This window comes from Protopterus annectens, chromosome 2.part1 (assembly GCF_019279795.1).
Source record: "Protopterus annectens isolate FY-2018-M chromosome 2.part1, PAN1.0, whole genome shotgun sequence".
NCBI classification, from domain to species: domain Eukaryota; kingdom Metazoa; phylum Chordata; order Ceratodontiformes; family Protopteridae; genus Protopterus; species Protopterus annectens.
The window spans coordinates 1,653,828,302-1,653,848,993 of record NC_056729.1 but is presented as its reverse complement, the minus strand read 5'-3'; the positions used below and the strand labels follow the sequence as shown (position 1 = coordinate 1,653,848,993).

The 20,692-nt window shown below is 41.3% G+C and overlaps 1 protein-coding gene across 9 annotated transcripts in view; it reads left to right on the top strand.

Moving 5' to 3' along the window:
- Positions 1–20,692, top strand: part of AGRN (agrin) — a 3,161,231-nt gene that overhangs the window by 2,942,019 nt on the left and 198,520 nt on the right. For all 9 annotated transcript variants that reach the window (XM_044063089.1, XM_044063082.1, XM_044063083.1 and 6 more), the window contains one exon: positions 3,779–3,943. In XM_044063089.1, coding sequence (XP_043919024.1) covers positions 3,779–3,943 — 165 coding nt within the window. The remainder of the gene's footprint in view (positions 1–3,778; positions 3,944–20,692) is intronic.

Sequence of the window (20,692 nt, the reverse complement as noted above, 5' to 3'; positions counted from 1 at the left end):
TACATCTGAAGAGGTTAAAAAAATGTTATTTTGTAGTATTTAGCATAGCTGTTTCATGGTAACCATTTGAAATGTCAAGACCTACTAGAACAAGTCCTGAAATATGAAGACTGAATAAATGAAAGAATGGACTTTCATATACTAAAATCGAGTCATAGAGTCATAGATTGATACTAGGCTACCAGCCTTTGTGGGCCATTTTAAGCCTAGCCAATTACCCCACGTGAGAATCAAACCCTGTACCTTTTGTCTGTAAGATAAACACCTTAACCATTATGTCAACCTCCCACCCCTGCCATTTCTTGGAATATTCCCTTTTCTGCAAGGTATGGTAATCTTGGAGTTGGTATACATCAGTTCGGGTGTGCAGCATTGCTTACTCCCCTGCAAAAGAAGTTTAAAAGACAAGAGTGATTTTTGATATTCGTTCTTTGGTGTTTTCAGTCTTCTTTTTTTTCTTTTCTTGTCGGCACTTGGCATTTCACGTACCAACATTTCAATGGGGATCTTATTTCACAGTATACAGTCCTGTACCTGCATGAACATATTCATCTCATCCCTTGGACCTCCCCACTTGTCTGTCCACTGCACCATAAAGTAGTTCTTCAAACAGGAGTTGCATTTCAAACCCCCGTGGAAGTCTGTACTTCCTACATGAGATGTTAATTTTATGGTTGAAAAACCCTAAATACCATTCAAACTCTGTATCTGTGGCCTTCATGCTGTTGTCCTTTTTTGTGGTGGGCATTACTTCAGCCAGAAGTGTCTCTGAGCTGCAAGCCCTTGTGTTCAAGATAAGGACGAGAGTTAGAATTAATCCCACATTCGTGCTTAAAGTGAAGTAAGAACTGACATTGCATCAGACCAGGTAGCTCAGGTGCTATGAAGACAGAACAAAGGACTTCTAGCAGTCTGAACACCTTTTTGTATATGTCTTACGTGGCAAGCCAGAAAAGCAACTCAACACTGTGGACATGACTGATTGATGACCGAGCTCGTACGGACCACAGTTGTGCGGTAACTTCCTTCCAAAAATTTAAAAAGTGCAGATTGCTCTTCTTTCTGTCAAACAGACTGACCATCTGGAAGAAGGAGGAATTTATCTTGCTGTGGGGATGCTTGAAAACTTATGAAAGTCAGGCAGAAAGGGTGGATAGCCTTCTGTGAGTAATTGTCATGGTTTACAAATAATAGTGTGGCAGTAAATTTCTTAAGTGAACACCTATGCTATGGTATGTGTGTGTGTGTGTGTGTGTGTGTGTGTGTGTGTGTGTGTGTGTGTGTATATATATATATATATATATATATATATATATATATATATGTGTGTATGTATGTGTATATGTATATGTATGGGTTCACTACTAAATATCGAAATACCACAATCCTGAGACTCTTAATACCAACGACCAGACTCTTGAGATTGCAGAATCTTGAAAACTGAGAATGGAGATCGCTGTACAGTGCGGAATGGGAACTTTGCCATTCTCTCCACTACAGTGTGATCTCAGAGTTGGTATATTTAACTTGCAGGGGGTGTGGGGGTGCAGGGGGTCTTACGTCCCTGCAAAAACGTTATTAGTGATGGTTTGTGCTTTAGTTTTTTCTTTTTTTACTTTGAGATTCCGCAATCTCGAGATTCTGGATGTCTGTATACAGTGCCAGGAATATATTTCGATATTTAGTACTGAACCCATACATATATATATATATATATATATATATATATATATATATATATATATATATATATATATATATATATATATGTGTGTGTGTGTGTGTGTACACTTGCTCATACAACTGCATTTTGTCTATGTGTTTTGGATAGTTGTTGGTGTCCCTTTTAAAGAAAATCGATTTCATTTACATCACATTCTCCAGAGGTTTTTTTGTCATTATTATCAGCAATGCTGTCTAGTTACTTTCTGATCTGAAGTTGCTTGCTCTGTCTGTTGTGGGGTCTATTTCATTACTCTGTTTTCCTCTCACCTCTGAAAACATGACAGTTGATTGGTTACTCAAACTGTCCATCTGTATTGCATTTACCCTTACCCTTTGGCCCCTGTAGCATCTGAAACGAATCTGGGACACACTTATTCACTTATTTGGCTAGCAATCAAGCAAATAGAATTTTGAATAAAAATTTCAGTATTACAAGTTCGTCTCTTGTCAGCATTCATGTTCTTTAGATAATGTAGTGTTCCTGTTAGCTCAATGCTTATTCGATAAGAATAGAGTAAAATGTAATCTGGATTGATTTTCTACCTTGTTTTTCATACCATAAATGTCATTACTCGTTGGTGAACTGAAGGTGTACTAGGTGGTAACAAAAATACATTGTAGGGTCATATGATCATAGGAGGTTACTAGGCTATTGGCCGTGAGGCCCTTATAAGCCTAGCTAAGAGTTTAGGTCATTTGACATGTCAGCATTTAGGCAGTTTTATATAACATGTACAGTATATAGTGTGGGCTACTGTTGAAATCCCAAGGACTTTATGCAGTCCTCAGAATAGTAACACTGAAAGAGCAAATGTAGTGAATATGTATGAAGTTGAAGGTTTCTGTTCTTTGAAAACTTTTGCTTCCTGTGAGTTAACAGTGATCTTGGGTGTAGTATACAGATGTAGCTAGTAGTACCTGGTGAGATAGTGGTTGGTGTGTTACAGCACTGAGTAACCCAGTGTCAATGCACAGCCTGCTTGACATGCTTTGGTTAAACATTTATCAGGCAGAAATGCTTTATTTAAACGTTTAACAGTGCAGGTTTTAGCAGTTTGCAGTTGTTGAGTGTTTCGGCTTAAATGCACCAATGCTTTTCACGTTCCAGTTGTCCTTTTATGGTGCTCTGCTTGGGCTGCTCACATTTGGAGCACAAGGAAGGAACTGTTGGCTTTTTGAACATGAAGATGCAGGTGAGATGTCAACTATATCTGGAGAACAGAAGTTGCTAATGACAGCTGGGGTATTCAGAGAGAGGGAATTATGCATAATATGTGTATGAAACTGTACTGTTGCAGGCATATCTAACGGGTTGGATTAGTGAGTGAAGAAAGTCTGTTTTAAGTTACAAGTTTAGAAATGAGTCAGAAGCACAGCAAGTGGGGGCAGCAGCAGCGGCCTTAGGTCAGCTGGTGCCCTAGGAAAAATTGCTCCACAGCACCCCCCCACACCACCCAGGTGCTCCCAACCTGGTCTACCTACACCAAATAAGTACTGGAAAAGCGGCCCTGCTACAGCGGTGCCCTAGGCGGCTGCCTAGTTGGCCTATGCCTAAGGCCGGCCATGGGGGGCAGGGTGAATAAAGCATGTGGCCTGCTGATTTTTCTTCTGTGTGTGTGTTGGGGGGATGGGGCAGATATTCTGAAAAACAACTGAGATCAGTGAACTTGGGTGAGTGGCAGTGGAGGAGACTACAAGTGCAAGCCCAACCTTAAGTGGATTAAGTGTGAACAGGCATTGTGAAATGATTTTTATAGCTGTCCCCGATAATGGTAAACTGCTGCAGTCATTCGAAAAAGTCATACTAAATGTTGAAGATCTTAGACATACAGAGGACTAGTGGTAGCATCATCATCAAATAAAATGCAATACATGAAAAACAGGTTAACAAAGTCATGACATGACTGCCCTGGTAAACAACGGCAGTTTACCTGAACAATGCGCACATATGGAGGGTAGAGCAGTTTTACACAGGCTTCTGTTAAGCATACTGTTATGAACCCCCTGACCTCACCTTACAGATTTTAATGCTGTATGTTTCCTCTTTTCACAGAGAAAAACTTTCTATGGAAGTAGTATTCCTGGCAAAGCATCCCAGTGGTGTCATCTTTTATAATGGACAGAGAACGGATGGAAAAGGAGATTTTGTATCATTGGCCTTACACAATGGACACCTGGAGTACAGATATGATTTGGGAAAAGGAGTAGCTGTTATTAAGTAAGATTTTATTACTCAAAGAATTATTTTATTTGTTTATACCTAAGTATCAGGCTCGGCACTGCAGGTTATTTTAAGCTTAGCCAGTTTACTATTCTAAACTGAGAATCAACCCCTGTATCTTATGGTTGTAAGATAAACACATTAACCATTGTACAAATCCCAGCATTATACCAGCACAGATGCGACTCAAACTCATGACTTAGGTTCTCAGACATTTGTACAGTACTAAAAATAAATGCAACTTTATTGTAGCTTAAGTTTCTGACAACTATGAAGATTTATATTGTTTGTTTTTTCTATTTATTTTTATTTTTTTTTATTTTGCGACTAAATGGAATGAAAAATCAAAAGTTGTGAAACTCATGCTCTGCTTTGCATCAGGAGGATACTAATTTTTATCGGGTGAAATGTGGTTTGCATCACAATCCGTTTAAGTAGACTAAAACAAAGAGTGAGAAGGTCACACAGAAAAAACAATCAGTAAACACTAAATGAAAACTCCAGCGAAGCTACACCTTCCACTGAGTGACCTCTCAAACCTCTTGTATCAGAGGTACATGGGATATACCCAAATGACCCTTATGGACATCAGGTGTTTCAGCTATATGGCAATTCTGAATGCCCATGACCTATTTTGTTTCAAATCTGTTTAAGTAGAGTAAAAACCTGGGAAATTGCTGACCACCTGTATGTTCCACACACACACACATACACACATAAAGATATATATATATATATATATATATATATATATATATATATATATATATATATATATATATATATGTGTGTGTGTGTTTGTGTGTGTGTGTGTGTGTGTGTGTGTATAGAGAGAGAGTGAGATGTTATAAAAGAACAAAATCAGATAAAGCAGTAAAGAAAGCAGAAAATGATAAAAGAACAAACATTTTTTCATTAGCTGTATAAGCTTTTTTTCTTATAACTTAGTAGTTTGATAATGTAATATATTATATTATATTATATTATATTATATTATATTATATTATATTATATTATATTATATTATCTTTATCATTCCTTCAGACTCTGAAGTTCAGACAACACTGCAACTTAGATTCCATAACAAGGAAATTATTTGCTCAGTCCCTGTCACTTCTGAAGGGCACACTTTGTACTTCTCAGTCCGTCACTTCTGAAGGGTACACTTTGTTCTGCTCAGTCCCTGTCACTTCTGAGGGGCACACTTGGTACTGCTCAGTCCCTGTCACTTCTGAAGGGCACACTTTGTACTTCTCAGTCCCTGTTACTTCTGGAGGTACACATTATACTGCCAGTCCCTGTCACTTCTGAAGGGTACACTTTGTACTTCTCAGTCCCTGTCACTTCTGAAGGGTACACTTTGTACTTCTCAGTCCCTGTTACTTCTGAAGGTACACATTATACTGCTAGTCCCTGTCACTTCTAAAGGGTACACCTTGTACTTCTCAGTCCCTGTCACTTCTGAAGGGCACACTTTGTACTACTCAATCTTTGTCACTTCTGAAGGGTATACATAGTACTTTTCAGTCTCTGTCACTTCTGAAGGGCACACTTGGTACTGCTCAGTCCCTGTCACTTCTGAAGGGTACACTTTGTACTGCTAGGTCCCTGTCACTTCTGAAGGGCACACTTTGTACTGCTCGGTCCCTGTCACTTCTGAAGGGCACACTTTGTACTGCTCAGTCCCTGTTACTTCTGATGGGCACACTTTGTACTTCTCAGTCTCTGTCACTTCTGAAGGTACAACTGCCAGTCCCTGTCACTTCTGAAGGGTACACCTTGTACTTATCAGTCCCTGTCACTTCTGAAGGGCACACTTTGTACTCCTCAATCTTTGTCACTTCTGAAGGGTACACTTAGTACTTCTCAGTCTCTGTCACTTCTGAAGGGCATGCTTGGTACTGCTCAATCCCTGTCACTTCTGAAGGGTACATTTTGTACTGCTCAGTCCCTGTCACTTCTGAAGGGCACACTTTGTACTGCTCGGTTCCTGTCACTTCTGAAGGGCACACTTTGTACTGCTCAGTCCTTGTCACTTCTGAAGGGTACACTTTGTACTGCTCAGTCCTTGTCACTTCTGAAGGGCACACTTTGTACTGCTCAGTCTCTGTCACTTCTGAAAGGCACACTTTGTTCTGCCAGTCCCTGTCAGTTCTGAAGGGTACACTTTGTACTGCCCAGTCCCTATCACGTTTGAAGGGTACACATTGTACTGATAGAAATATCAAGCTCTGCCCACCCCCCCCCACCCCCATAGTAGAAGACAAAAGCTCATATAAACCCTTGTTTACACTGGTTAATTTGTCGTTATGTAGGGATGTAGAAGTCTATTTTAGACTCGTTTTCATTTTGTTTTACCGTAGGCTAGTTTGCACGAATATTATTTCCAGATTAGTAACGTTATGTTTATTGCACATTATTTGTATACTGTGGTGGTGGTGCTGCGGCAGCGTTGTCGCCTCATAGCAAGATGCTGTCCCGTTCGATTCTCAGCTAGAGCATCTTCTGTGTGGAGGCATACGTGAATGGGGTGTGCCTTCGTTGAAGGTTGTGCGTCAGGGCTGGTAACCCAGTATGTAAAAATCCACTACCAATCATTAGCGGACCGGAGTTCCGCTGTGGTGACCCCTAACCGGGAAAAGCCGAAAGACACAAACAAAGTAACTGCTTTGTATATCCGTATGAAGATTCAGATCTGTTTTACTAGGGATTTCTTCCATTTATCAAATAATAATTCACTGAAGGTTCTTCCCCTATATCACCATTCCCTGACTTCACCAGTCCTTCAATGTTTTTTTTTTTTGTATTGACCAGCTGTTTTTGAGCTCACAAATGTGTCAGACATTTTCTTACCATTTTAGGGTGTTTCTCTTTTCCCTGCAGTTGTGTGATTGTTGAGTTAATATGGTTGCTTGTCAGAAGTGGGAGGCCAATAATACAAGTTGCACTACTTCAGAAATATATTCTGATTCAAACATTAACACAAAAAATTTTCAGTCTCTCTTACTGATCAATTATTTTTGCAGGAGGGCTTCCTCACCCTGCACCCCCCACACCCCATTTGCACATATTTTCTAACTCTTTTGAGATGGGTGTGCCACAGAGCAGGGTGGATAAACTAGAGATACCACAATTTCAGGGCCAAAATAACTTCATGTATTTGTATTTGTTTCGCATTTCAAACAATCACAGTTATTGTCCTTAAGCCCCCCTGGCACCCAGTTAGTACACATTAGTATAGAGTGTTGAAGCCCCACATGGGTGGGGGGAGTTACAGAAGAATTTGACCTCTCACATTTACTTTTTTATAGGTATGTTGTTTGATGAGTTCAAATTATCCAGTTTGTTGCCATTGGGAGTATGTCTCAAATTTTGAAAGCAGACCTATTTTGTTCAAATGCTTGTGAAATTTATATTTTGGCATTTGTAGGTCTCCTCAGATAAATGTTATTATGCATGATAAATCTCTGATTCTTTTCATCACCTTAATTGGTATCTTGCTTATGTACCATATTTCTTTCATAGGTTAAAAACAAGGTAGGGCTGAAGCACATTCCTTTTTTTTTGCATCCCACCCACCCATTTCTACTCTTGTCACACATTAAAAGCACATCTTCAGAATTCCTACTGTGTAAAATATTTTACACTGTTCCTCTTAATAGATGCAGTAAATGACAGACTTACACTTGCTATGCCTAGAAAACATTGAACTGTTTTATTATTTGATTATATGGTTAACATGTGGTCGGCAAAAAAAGCCATATGTGGTAAGTAAAAAGAAGAAAGTGTGAGTAATTATGTTGTCCACAACAGTGAAAAGCTTAAAATGCATAATGACAGTTTACCTAAGGGGAACTACCGATGTCAGAATTGTTAGGTTTTGCAAATATAATAATGGCACAGACAGTTTTCACTTGGCATGGTACAGGCTGATTTTGTAGTTTGGATGAATTGGCAGATTACAATATACAAAGTGTACGTTTGGAATCATAAAAATGCAGAAAAAGCTGTACTGATACAATGGTCAGGAGGCTAAAATAAACCTTTTGTTTAATATCCTTGCTGTGCATACAAAGCAATCATTATGTTACGCTTAGCTGTATATTTTGTAATAATTAATTTTATTTTTTATTTTACATATGCTAAACAGGCAGTACACTGATCACTCTTGGCTATTTGCAGGTTTTGCTCAGGTCTAGTTTTGACTTTTATTAGATGTAGTCGTACTTTAGAAATGAAAAATACTAACAAGTATGAGAAATGCCTGTAAGTGCTTTTTACATAAATTCAGGCTTTTTGCATATTACTTTATACAGAGCTGGCCAGTAGCAGATGGTGTTTACTTGTTGAGTAATACATTTTTATTTATTTTATGTACACTTTGTTGACCAGCATAGTCCCCTTAAACTGATGTCCTCTTTACAGGGGAGACCTTTGGTGGTATTCATACTGACTATAGAAAATTTAGCCAGGGCACTGGAAAACTTTCTGTAATCTATTTAATAAGTACTGTGGAATATTTTATGTCAAGCAGATGGGACCTTGGTTTAATGCCTCATTTGAAGGGTAGTGAAATCAGGAGTGCAGCACCCTCTTATTATGCACTGCAATGCCAGTATTTGAGAACTAATCCAACTAGTTGATGAGGGAATAGAACCCACAGCCTTCTGCTCCTAAGACAAGTGTGCTACTTGGTTAGCTACCAAGTCTACATATACTAAGAATTATGCGGAATGGTTGTAAGTACTCTTTACATAAATTCATCTATTACATTTTTAAATACAACATTAATGGTCAAACTGAGTAGTGGGCAGTGGATATTATTGCAGCAGGGAACTATTCCCTTCCTTTAGGTACATTGGCTTTGGAGTTGTTTATATTGTCCTGATATGCAGTATTGGCAGCTATGCCAGGAGAAGTAGGGCAGTGGATGTGTAAAATATGCCAGCATAGATAGCTAGAGTTTTGTAAAGAATTATATGTCATTTGTATATCAAACTGATTTGTACAGGTGCTTGTGTTGAAAATGTATTTGTAAAACTCCTTGTATTAAAAATGTACCAACAGTGTATCCTGCTGAACAGAAAAGAAACACATGTGTATTTCAGACAGTATTGTAACTGTTAAAATGAATATATTATAACACAGAATACTGGAAGAGAAGAAGTTAATCTCAGTCCAGCTAACTTTGAAAAATATTCTGAAATTAAATTACCTGGTTTAGGCCATAAAGATTGTATCTTACAGTTCTGATTGCAGCCAGAGATAAAATGTCTGTGAAAACCAGTACTAGGAATCCTACTGTATTGTCCTTAGGGATGAACTAACTGCTACCATGGAAGGGTGGATTTTTTTAAATGGTTTTACAGCTTCCAGATGCTGTAACACATCTTAGCAAAGCTCTATGTGTATGTATTATGACACATATGTGCTAGATTCTAGTTCATTTTATAGTAAAGGGAGTAGTGTGAGAAAGAGTTGAGTGACCAGATGTATGTGATGTCATTCTGTACTCCAGCACTGAAATGATGTTTTAATACTAGATGACACAGAAGTCTCAGGGTAGTTTGTCTGTGAAACCTGACAAAGACAACTCATCCACTTCGTCTTGCCTTGCTGTAGTAAGTGAAGTAGGGAACACTATTTTAATTGCTCAGGAAAATATAGTGAGATTAGTTAAGTATTGTTTTTCTGTATCTGTGTGAACATTTCCAGATGTGTTATTTTTTATATTTCCTGCGATTGAAACTCTGTTTTTTATTATTTATTGTAAATAGATATAGAGTATTTTCATGTTCTTTTAATATGTATTATTAAATATATTTAAACTTTTCATTGTGGCTAGTCTTTTAGAAAATATTCTAACCTTTGAGAGTACTTATATTTATTTGGTGGCACTGTGGCTGCTCCTGAAAGCCTTGCTGCATTGGTGAAACACTACCATTTGTATTAGTATTAAGTTTACTCAGCATCTACCTTATAGCCTGGGCAGAAGGAGTGTAGCTGGTAAATCTTTGCCAGCTTTTCCCAGGTGTGTGTGTGTGTGTGTGTGTGTGTGTGTGTGTGTGTGTGTGTGTGTGTGTGTGTGTGTGTGTGTGCATTTGTGTGTGTGAGATTAGCTAAGTATTGTTTTTCTGTACCTGTGTGAACCTTTCCAGATGTGTTATTTTTAATATTTCCTGCGATTGAAACTCTGGTGTTTATTATTTATTGTAAATAGATAGATAGCATTTTCATGTTCTTTTATTATGTATTATTAAATATATTTAAACCTTTCATTGTGACTGGTCTTTTAGCGAATATTCTAACATTTGAGAGTAGTTATATTTATTTGGTGACACTGCAGCTGCTCCTGAAAGCCTTGCTGCATTGGTGAAACACAACCATTTGTATTAGTATTAATTTTACTCAGCATCTACCTTATAGCCTGGGCAGAGGGGGTGTAGCTGGTAAATCTTTGCCAGCTTTTCCCAGGTGTGTGTGCGTATTAAAATGAAATCTCAGAGTGTGGGTGTCTACTACCTGGAGCAGGGACATGGAGCACTAGTTTCACAGAGAGATTGGTGGAGGACTTGGCTTGGAAAACTCGGCTGAGGACTCACCTGTATAGCTGCATCAGTGGGGAGTCTTATTTGGGGCCTGGATAGAGAGAGGGAAACCCAGCCCCAGGAATAAGTGTGCTCCCTTTGTGCTCTTAAGGGAAATTGTGCTTGGTACAGAGAGCTGCATCTGAAAATACTGATTGTATCCATTTTTTGTTTCGAGTGAACGTCCTTCACTGATGTCAGTGCTCAGGATTGAGGATCATTAATTACTGACCCAGAGGAGGGATGTCGCATAATGGTGAGCAGTGATGTGGATATTAATTGAACTTCTGTAGCCTGTAGGCAGTTGTCACTGAAGGTGTGTGTACTCTTAGCAGTCATAATGTAAACATACAGAGTTTCATTTTCACAGCAGTTTTATTTATTTATTTATTTATTTATTTATTTATTTATTGTTAGTTTAGTAATGGACAGCAGGTAAGGATGTCAGAAGAGGATTATGACATGCTGACAAAAAAAAAAAAAGTGTGTGAAACCCAAGGACTGGTGCATGCCAATTTGACTAAAGAGGAAATTATTTCAGCCTCAGTCACAGCTGTAGCCCAGACCAGCACCCAGGAGGATAACCCGTCTCGTGATGGGGATTTGCAGCACTCAGAAACAGGACAGTTCACCTTTTCCTCAGAGGACTTAAAACCCATCTGTAGTTAAAGAGACTTGAACTGGAGGCCAAACCTTTGGATTTAGAATCAGCTGAGAGACTGTGGCAGGCAAAACACATGGAATTAGAATCAGCAGGGAGACTGTGGCATTTGGAAACCGAAGAAAATTAGAAACTATGGCATTTGGAGGCTGAAGAAAATGAGAAGCAGTGTCAACATGAGAGGGAGATGCTGACTCTTAGTCAGGGTCATGGAGGTAATGGGGGAGGGAAAAACTGAACCCCAGAAGCAATAAGTCAGTAATTTTCTTCCACGGCTTACAGAGAGTGATAATTTTGATAATTTTATTCATATATTTGAAAAAGGGCGGCCGCGGTGGTGCAGCAGTTACTGTTGCCACCTCACAGCAAGAGGTTCCCCAGTTCGATCCTTGGCTGGGGTGCCTTCTGTGCGGAGTCTGCATGTCCTCCCTGTGGTCACTTGGGTTTCCTCCCACATCCCAAAGACATGCCGTTGGTGGATTGGACACTCTAAATTGGCGTGAGTGCATGTGTGTGCCTTCTATGGAAGGTTTGGCGCTGGACTGGCAACTCGACACTGTAAAACTTCACTGCCAATCATGAGCAGATGGGTGATCTGCTGTGGCAACCCCTAACCAGGAAAAGCCAAAAGAAGAAGATTCATATATTTGAAAAAGTATGTAAACATTATAATGTTGACCAAGGGCTGTGGGTATGGCTCCTGACCCCCGTACGCCATGATAAAGCACTAACTGCTGTTTCTAAATTTTCTGATGCTGATTGTTTAAACGATGATAAAGTTAAATAATGTTTATTGGAATGTTTTAAGTTAACAACTGAAGCTTACAGAAAAAGTTTTGTGAGCACGGATGCAAGGCAGATGAAAGTGTATGTGATTATATTGCAGAGTTAAGCACTTATTTTCATAAGTGGTTGAGGGGGTGTCAGATCACCACTTTTAAAAGGCTGGCAGGCCTTTTGGTGAGGGAACAAGCCCTTAGCACTTTGCCTGAGGATATGACAATCTGGTTGGCAGACAGGGAGCGTAACTCTGCAGATGAGCTGGGGAAAAAGGGGATCTGTACTTAGCAAGCAGGGCATCACTGCAGGAGAAGGGGGATACCCAGTGCTGCACATGAATATAAGAGAAGACAAGGTGGGCAGCCTAAACCACTCTAACAGAGTCCACCAGTAACAGGGGAAGTTGCTAGTTCAGGTACATAGCCAGGATCAAGGGTTAGATGTTTTAAATGTAACCAGTAGGACAATGTAGCATGCAGATGTCCATGGACGCAAGGTGTGGAACAAAAGGTGGGGGAGCCAGCAAGTGGGAATAACAGTATGCAGGCAGTAAGTTTTCTTGAGACAACAGGGGTACCAGACTGTCACCAGAGTTTATATCCTATCTTACTGGATGGAAAACAGGCCACTGCTAAGAGAGACACAGTCTCCAACATAACCATTGTGAAGCCTGCAGTGGTTAAAGAGGAGCAGTACTTGCTTGGGCAGTCCACTCCAGTCAGAATGTTAGGAAGGACCCCATTCCAAATACCTTTGGTCAGGTTCACCGTGACTGGGAAGGTGGAAAAGGAAGTAAGCAAGTAGGTGTGTTTGTGGATATCCCTACAGATGTCTTAATAGGGAAAGATTTTGATAATGCAGTACCTAGTGTGCATGCAGTTACATGCAGTCAGACTTGGAGACAGTCATGTGGGGCTGGTAGTTTGGGGGGAAACCCAGACAGACCCTTCACTTGAGGCTAGGGCTAGCAAGGTGGCTATTTCAGAGAGGGAGCTACACTGTAGCAGTGAGCTTGAAGGTGAGCCACCACTGCTAGTAGGTACTGATTTTCCCTTGGACAAAGTGATTGTAAGGGCAGAGGTGAGTGGTAGTACCCAGGCTGTCAGTGAGGTACCGCTGTCAGAGGATACCAGACTTCCTGTGGAAGGGGAGCTGGGAAGGGTCACAGAGGTAGAGTTGAGACAGGCTCAGCCTCGGACCCTACACTAAGAGGCTTGAGAGAGGTAGCTAGGGAGGCACCTTATACTCAAGGAAAAGGGGAGTCTGTACACTGGAACAAAGGGTTACTGTATAGAGAGAGTAGGCCTGAGGGGGCTAGAGGATGAGGTATAAAAGCAGTTGGTAGTGCCCAGAGCCTACCATCTGACATGTCTAGCCATTGCCCTTGACATTCCTTTTGCAGGTTATATGGACATAAAGCATACTAAGAGATGTATTATGTCGAACTTTTATTGGCCTGGGATTGCAAGGGATGTAACAGGGTACTGAAACACCTGTGAGCAGTGCCAAAATGTATGCAAGGCAGCAGACAAGGTCAAAGCTCCTTTCATGCCTTTGCCTGTGACTATGGAGCCATTTCAGAGGGTAGCTATGGATATTGTGGGGTCTCTGAGTACCCCAACGTCCACAGGGAACAAGTATATCCTGGTGGTAGTGGGTTATGTTACTAGATACCCGGAGGCGGTGGCTCTGTCCTTCATTGAGATAGAGAAGGTGGCAAATGCTTTGCTAGAGTTTTTCAGCAGGATAGGTTTCCTGAGGAAAAATACGGACTGAAAGAGGTGTCAGTTCCATTTCAGACCTGCTGGCTTGTCTGTGGGAGCACTATGGGACCTAGACACCACCCTACCATCCCCAGACTAATGGTCTTGTGGAGAGGTTAAACTCTACACTAAAGACCATGCTACAGGCATTTGTAGACCAATTTAAGAGGGAGTGGGACAAAAATTTGCCCCATCTGCTATTTGCATACAGAGAGGTGCCCCAGGAATCCGCAGCTTTTTCATCCTTGAGTTGTTGTATGGGCAGAGGGTGAAGGACCTTTAGATTTGATTCATGATGAGTGGTAGGGTGAGTGTGAATCCAAGAAGGTGTCTGTAGTGGAATATTTTCTAGACCTCAGAACAAGGCTTAGGGAGCTCATGGACTTGGCCCAGGAGAACCTGGCAGGAGCCTAACAGCAGAAAAAGGTCTGGTATGACAGGGGTGCTTGAGCCCGAGAGTATGCTGTGGGACAGCAGGTTATGATTCTTATTTCTGTCAGCCACAATAATCTGGAGGAAGCTTGGGAGGGCCCCTTTGAAATGATAGGTCCCCTCTACTCTTCCCTCATCAGACCCATTGTTGAGTACAATGCACCAATTGGAATGTACCTGGCTAGATATCTCCAGCAGCTGGAGAGACCACAGAGGTACCTAACCAAGAGGATTACTGGCCTCAAACAGTTGCCCTATGCAGCACGATTGAAAAAGCTAAGACTGTTCTCTGTTGCATACCGCTTTCTCAGAGGCGATCTCTGTCTAACGTACAGAGCCATGTTCAACCCAGAATTGTTGAACATGCTCCATCTTAGCAAAACCAAATCTGCTTGAGCTACACGCTCTAGGGATATAAACCTCAACACAACAATGAATAGAACATGCTGGAGGGATAGATTCCCTTCGCAGAGACTTCCCTTACTATGGAACAGAGTCCCGATCTACATAAGACAGAGCCCCTCACTATCACTCTTCATGAGGAACCTTGATGAGTGGATGGGTAACAGAAAGTTCACACCAGGGATCACACCAACAGCACTACTAGATAGGGGCCAAGGGTACTAGCTGCTAGTACAAGGGTCTAGGGAACTACTAAAGGGGCAGTGAATACCGCGCAACATGGCTGGGCTAATATATGCCTTCGGGCAGATAGACCAGTACCAACCTATAAACCTATAAGGAAGGTTGGTGATGTTAACTACATGGTAAATCTGCTAGGCAGGAGTCAGGGGCACAAATTGTACCACATTAACATGACAAAGCTTTACCATGATAGGGCAGCCCTTGTGTTGAGTATTTGCAGTGGGTGGCAGGAGGAGTCTGAGGTGGGATAAATGGCTACTTCGAGACATCCAGCAAAATGCCAAGTTATTAAGGTGGAGCATAGAGTTGCAGGCATATGACTTGACAGTGCAGCACCATAGTGGGGTCAGTAGTGCCAGTGCAGATGGATTCTCAAGACAGGATATGGATTAATGTCTACCCAGACAGGATCATTTCTTTCAAGCCACGTTTCTCAAGGATCACTGGAAAAACTAGCTTGATTCTTCAAAAGGGGGAGAGATTTGATGATGTGGGGTATTGCCAGCTATGCCAAAAGATGTAAGGCAGTGGATGTGTAACATATGTCAGCACAACTAGCTGGGGTTTGTAAAGAATTATATATCATTGTATATCAAACTGATTTGTTCAGGTGCTTGTGTTGAAAATGTATTTGTAAAGTTGCTTGTGTTAAAAATGTACCAACAGTGGGTCCTGCTGGACAGAAAAGGAATACATGTGTATATCAGACTGTATTGTAAATGTTGACATGACTATGTTGTAATGAGAATACTAGAAGAGAAGAGGACAATCTCATTCCAGCTATCTTTGAAAAACAGTCTGAAATGAAATTACCTGGTTTAGGCCATAAAGATTGTATCTTGCAGTTCTGATTTCAGCCAGAGATAAAATGTCTGTGAAAACCAGGACTAGGAATCCTACTGTATTGTACTTAGGGGTGAACTAATTGCTACACTGGAAGGGTGGACGTTTTTGAAATGGTTTTATACCTTCCAGATGCTATAACACATCTTAACAAAGCTCTATGTGTGTGTATTATGACACATATGTGCTAGATTCTGGTTCAGTTTCTAGTTGGGTGGGGGGTAATGCGGGAACCAGAACCAAGTGAGCAGATGTATGTGATGTCATTCTGTAATCCAGCACTGAAATTATGTTTTAATGCTAGATGAGACAGATGTCTCAGGGCAGTCTATTTGTGTAACATAACAAAGGACTACTCATCCACTTCATCTTGCCTTACTCTTGTAAGTGAACTAGGGAACAGTAATTCTTTAATCACTCAGGAAAATGTAGTGAGATTAGTTAAGTATTGTTTTTCTGTATCTGTGTGAACTTTTCCATCTGTGTTATTGTTACTATTTCCTGTGATTGAAACTCTGGTGTTAATTGTAAATAGATATCTAATATTTTCATATTGTTTTATTATTTATTCATAGGTTCATAGATTAGTACTAAGCTAACTGCCCTTGCGAGCCATTTTAAGCCTAGCCAATTATCCCTTGTGAGACTCAAACCCTGCACCTTGTGTTTGTAAGACAAACACCTTAACCATTAGGCTACCCTCCCGCCTTATTAAATGTATTTAAAGTTTTCATTGTGATTAGTCTTTTAGAGAATATTTTAACCTTTGAGAGTACCTATATTTATTTGGTGACACTGTGGCCACTCCTGAAAAGTCTTGCTGTATTGGTCAAACACGACCATTTGCATTAGTATTAATTTTACTCAGTTTAATTAGATAACCCTTTCAAGAGCCTTAGAGTAGCTGGCTTTGGAGTGTTCTTGTGGCAGTATCTACCCTGTAGTCTGTGCAGAGGGAGCATAGCTGGTAAGCCTGTTCCACCTTTTCCCAGGTGTGTGTGTGTGTGTGTGTGTGTGTGTGTGTGTGTGTGTGTGTGTGTGTGTGTGTGTGTGTCAGCTACTTAGAGCAGAGACACAGAGCAGTGGTTTCACAGAGGGGTTGGTGGAGGACTTGGCTTGGAACACTCAGCTGAGGACTCAGCTCTGCAGCTGTGTCAGTGGCAAGTCTTATTTGGGGCCTGGATAGAGGGAGGAAAACCCAGCTGCAGGACTGTGTGTGATCCTTGTGTGCATTTAAAGGAAATTGTGCTTGGTGCAGAGAAATGCATCTGAAAACACTGGGTGTGTCCATTTTTATTCCAAGTGAATGTCCCTTACCAGTGTCAGTGGTGAGGATTGAGGATCCTTGGTTACTGGCCCAGAGGAGGGACATCACATATATATTAGGCAAGGGATACAGGGGACAAAAATATTTATTCCGAGGAGGCCTGTTCCAGCAAAAAAGGGTCAAATGCCATTTTCCAGCAGTTTGAAATAAAACAACATTTGCACTCTTAATTATGAATTCCTTTTATCCAGACTAAACTTGTACAATTTTAAAACACCTTTTTAACATTCTGTCTTTTTAGCACTTAATTAAGAAAACAAAACAAAAACAAACTGGTGGACTGGTCACTTATTAAATACTCAAGTTGTTTGCACAACAGTTTTTAGTGGTGCAAATGTGTTAGAAGTATAAACTAAGAATAAATACTGTATCTCAAATCAGTGATAAGTAATAACCCCTTTTTTCAGTGCTGAACATATGAAAGGTTTAAAAACGTGGAGTTTTTTTTACCCATAACATTTTTATCTGTGTGCACAAAGTGACAGATGTTCATCGTGCATACAGCTGCAGTCAATACAGATGGGTTATCCTGCCATCAGGCGGGTCCTCGGTCGGCCGAATTCCAAAGTCTAGGTCCGGCGTCGGTTGTCGTCGCTTCTTCCCTGACGTCAGTGCGGCAGGGGTACAAAAGAGGCAGCCGACGCCATTTTCTTCAGTCTTTCTTGCCGCGCGGTGCCCAAAGCAGAAGCAGTTCGCAAGTGCCGGTCGGCCAGCTCCTGAGATTTACGAAAGTATTTCAGCCGAAGTCTTCTTGGAAGCTAAGTACCCCGTTGGGGAAACTTTTCTTGCCTCAGACCGATGTCAGATAAAGTTAATAATTGCATTTCTTGTGGGAAGCAAATACCGCATAAGGATTTCCACTCTTTCTGTATACCATGCTTAGGCCCAGACCACGACGTCTCGGCCTGCTGTTTTTGTGCTAGATTCAACAAACGCACTATTAAGCGCCGGGCGGAGTTCGCCCTTCATTATTTTGGCAAAAGATTTTATTATATCATGTCGTCGGATACTCCGACTCCAGTTTTGAGCAAAAGACGCAAAGATAAGGACCGACATCCGAGGTCCGCACCGACCACTGAGACCACGCTTAGGCCGACTACCAGTTCTCCTGTTCTCAGCGAGGTGCCTACGCAGCCCCTGAGTACCGTTGACACTACATTACCGGTGACTACAGTACCCGAGGTCGCAGGCTCCTCGGTTCCCATTCCTACTGCAGATACCGACGCCACTCTTGGCGGGGAAACTCAGAATTTAGACAGGCCTGCCATTTCTCAAGGTGTCTTCAGGCCTTCCTCCTTCTCTATTAAAGCTTTCACTAAATCTAAAGCAGCCATGAAAACCAAAAAGCAGGGTCCTCAGACCTCCTCTCAAGGCCACATGCCTAAAAAGCAGATGCTTAAAATGGCTGAGGATCTGATTACTCTTATCAGGGGTTCTCAACCCCCCTCTGACAAAAGACCCAGATTAGAGGAAGACTACCCTTCCTCAGATCAAGCTTCTATTACCTCAGAACACTCTGAGGACCAGGATTACGCCTATTCACCTTTTGAAGACTCTGATGCTGAGGAGTCTATTCCCTCGGTCTCCCCCCCAGAGGATTACTCTTTTGGGGAAACCCTGCATACATTGAGGGAACACTTTCACTGGGAAGGCCAAGATTACTCAGATTCCAAGAAAAGGCTCAGGGAATTTATTTTGCTCCCCCAGCATAGGCCCCTGGCTATCCCTCCTGTTTTAGATATATTGGATGATGTGTACACAGAAGCCAGCCTTAATCCAGATTCTTTACCTCCAGCTCCTGTTAAACCAGACAGGTATTACCGGGTTCCTGATTCTCACCAGTTCCTATATAAAAGCCATACTGCTGACCCAGAAACTATTTCACAGGGTCCCAAGGGAATTAAGGCCTCTACTGCTAAAAACCCATTACCTTCAGAGAGAGATTCCAGAGCTTTAGAAAGGTGGGGGAAAAAGGTCTATACCTCGGCCACTTTAACCATGAGGGCATTAAACTGTCAATTCCATATGTTAAAGTATCAACAGTTTTTGTTATCTCAGTTGAAAAGCAAAATGGCACAACCAGAGCAATCAGATTTTAAAGAGTTGCAGGATTTGTTGCATGGTGCAGAGCAAGTGGGTAAACATACCTTGCAGTGTGGTTTTGATGCTTTAGAGGCCTCATGTAGAGCTGCTGTTACGGGGTCTGTTATACGTAGGCATGCTTGGCTCAAAGAGCAAACCTTACCAGATCATGTCAAAGCTAAATTATTAGATGCACCCCTTCAAAAAGATGTATTGTTTGGTGTTAAAGCTGAGGAGGTACTAAAGAAAATGGAGGAAAAAGCGAAATCAATGCAAACAGTGAAGGATTTCCTGCAGGTACAACCTCCATGTTTCAGCAGAAACTGGCCTTCAAAAAATTGGTCCTTTCCAGCCACTGACAGACCTCAAAGGGGCAGATAAAGATGCCCTAGGGGTAGAGGGCAACCTCAAGGATCTTTCAGAGCCAGACAGTTGCAAGCACCAACCCCAAGAGGTGGAGAAGATAGATCACAGTCATTTAGAAAACAGACACAATGACTTCCCCCTACACCTGCCATGCAAAGCTTTAATGGCAGTACCTTTGGGCAGAAAACTGGCATTATTTTCAAAAAATTGGCATATTGTTACAAAAGACAAATGGATTCTGGACATTATAGACAGAGGCTACAGGTTCCACTTTCACACCCTTCCAAAAATGAGAGGCATGCCAAACCTGCCACAAAATCAAAGGGCAGAGGCACAAAAACAAATTTCCGCTCTCATGGACATGAAAGCGATTCAGGAGGTACCTGCAAAAGAACAAGGTCAAGGGTTTTATTCCAGACTATTCCTGGTACCAAGGAAAGACAAAGATTGGAGACCTATCTTAGACCTGTCCATCCTAAACACATATCTACAGGTGCCAAAATTCAAGATGCTCACATTACAGCAACTTCTTCCCATGCTGGGCAAGGAGTCTTGGCTGGTAGCATTGGACCTCAAGGAAGCATACCTGCATGTCCCTATCAGACAAGATTGCAGAAGATACCTCAGATTTCTTGTAGGTTCAACCCATTACCAATTCTCTGCATTGCCCTTTGGCTTATCTACTGTGCCCAGAGTGTTTACAAAATGCCTGGCATCAGTAATCGCCTTCTGCAGACTACAAGGAATACAAATCTACCCATATCTGGACGACTGCCTGATCCAAGCGGACAGCAAGGACATACTATTGCAGCACCTGGCATTTGTATTAAAACTGTTGAACTTCCTGGGATACACAGTCAACAAAAAGAAATCAAAACTAATACCCTCTCAACAAATAATTTTCCTGGGTGCCAGCTTGAATACAACCACCCAGATGGCCTACCTCATGCCAGACAAACAAGGGCAACTGTCTCAATACTTCAGCAAAATGGCAACTTTCACCAGGCTAACTGCAAGGAAAATCATGCAGGCTCTGGGATTCATGGCATATTGCATCCTACTAATCCCATGTGCAAAGCTGCATATGAGGAAACTTCAATGGTACCTAAAAAACTTATGGTCTCAACACAGCCACAACTTGGAAACAATTATACCACTCATTCCATGCCTTCAAAAGGAATTTTTGTGGTGGGCTCAAGCATGCCAAAGAAACACAAGTCTCCCTTTCTGTGTACCTCAAGCAACTCAAATCATCACAAC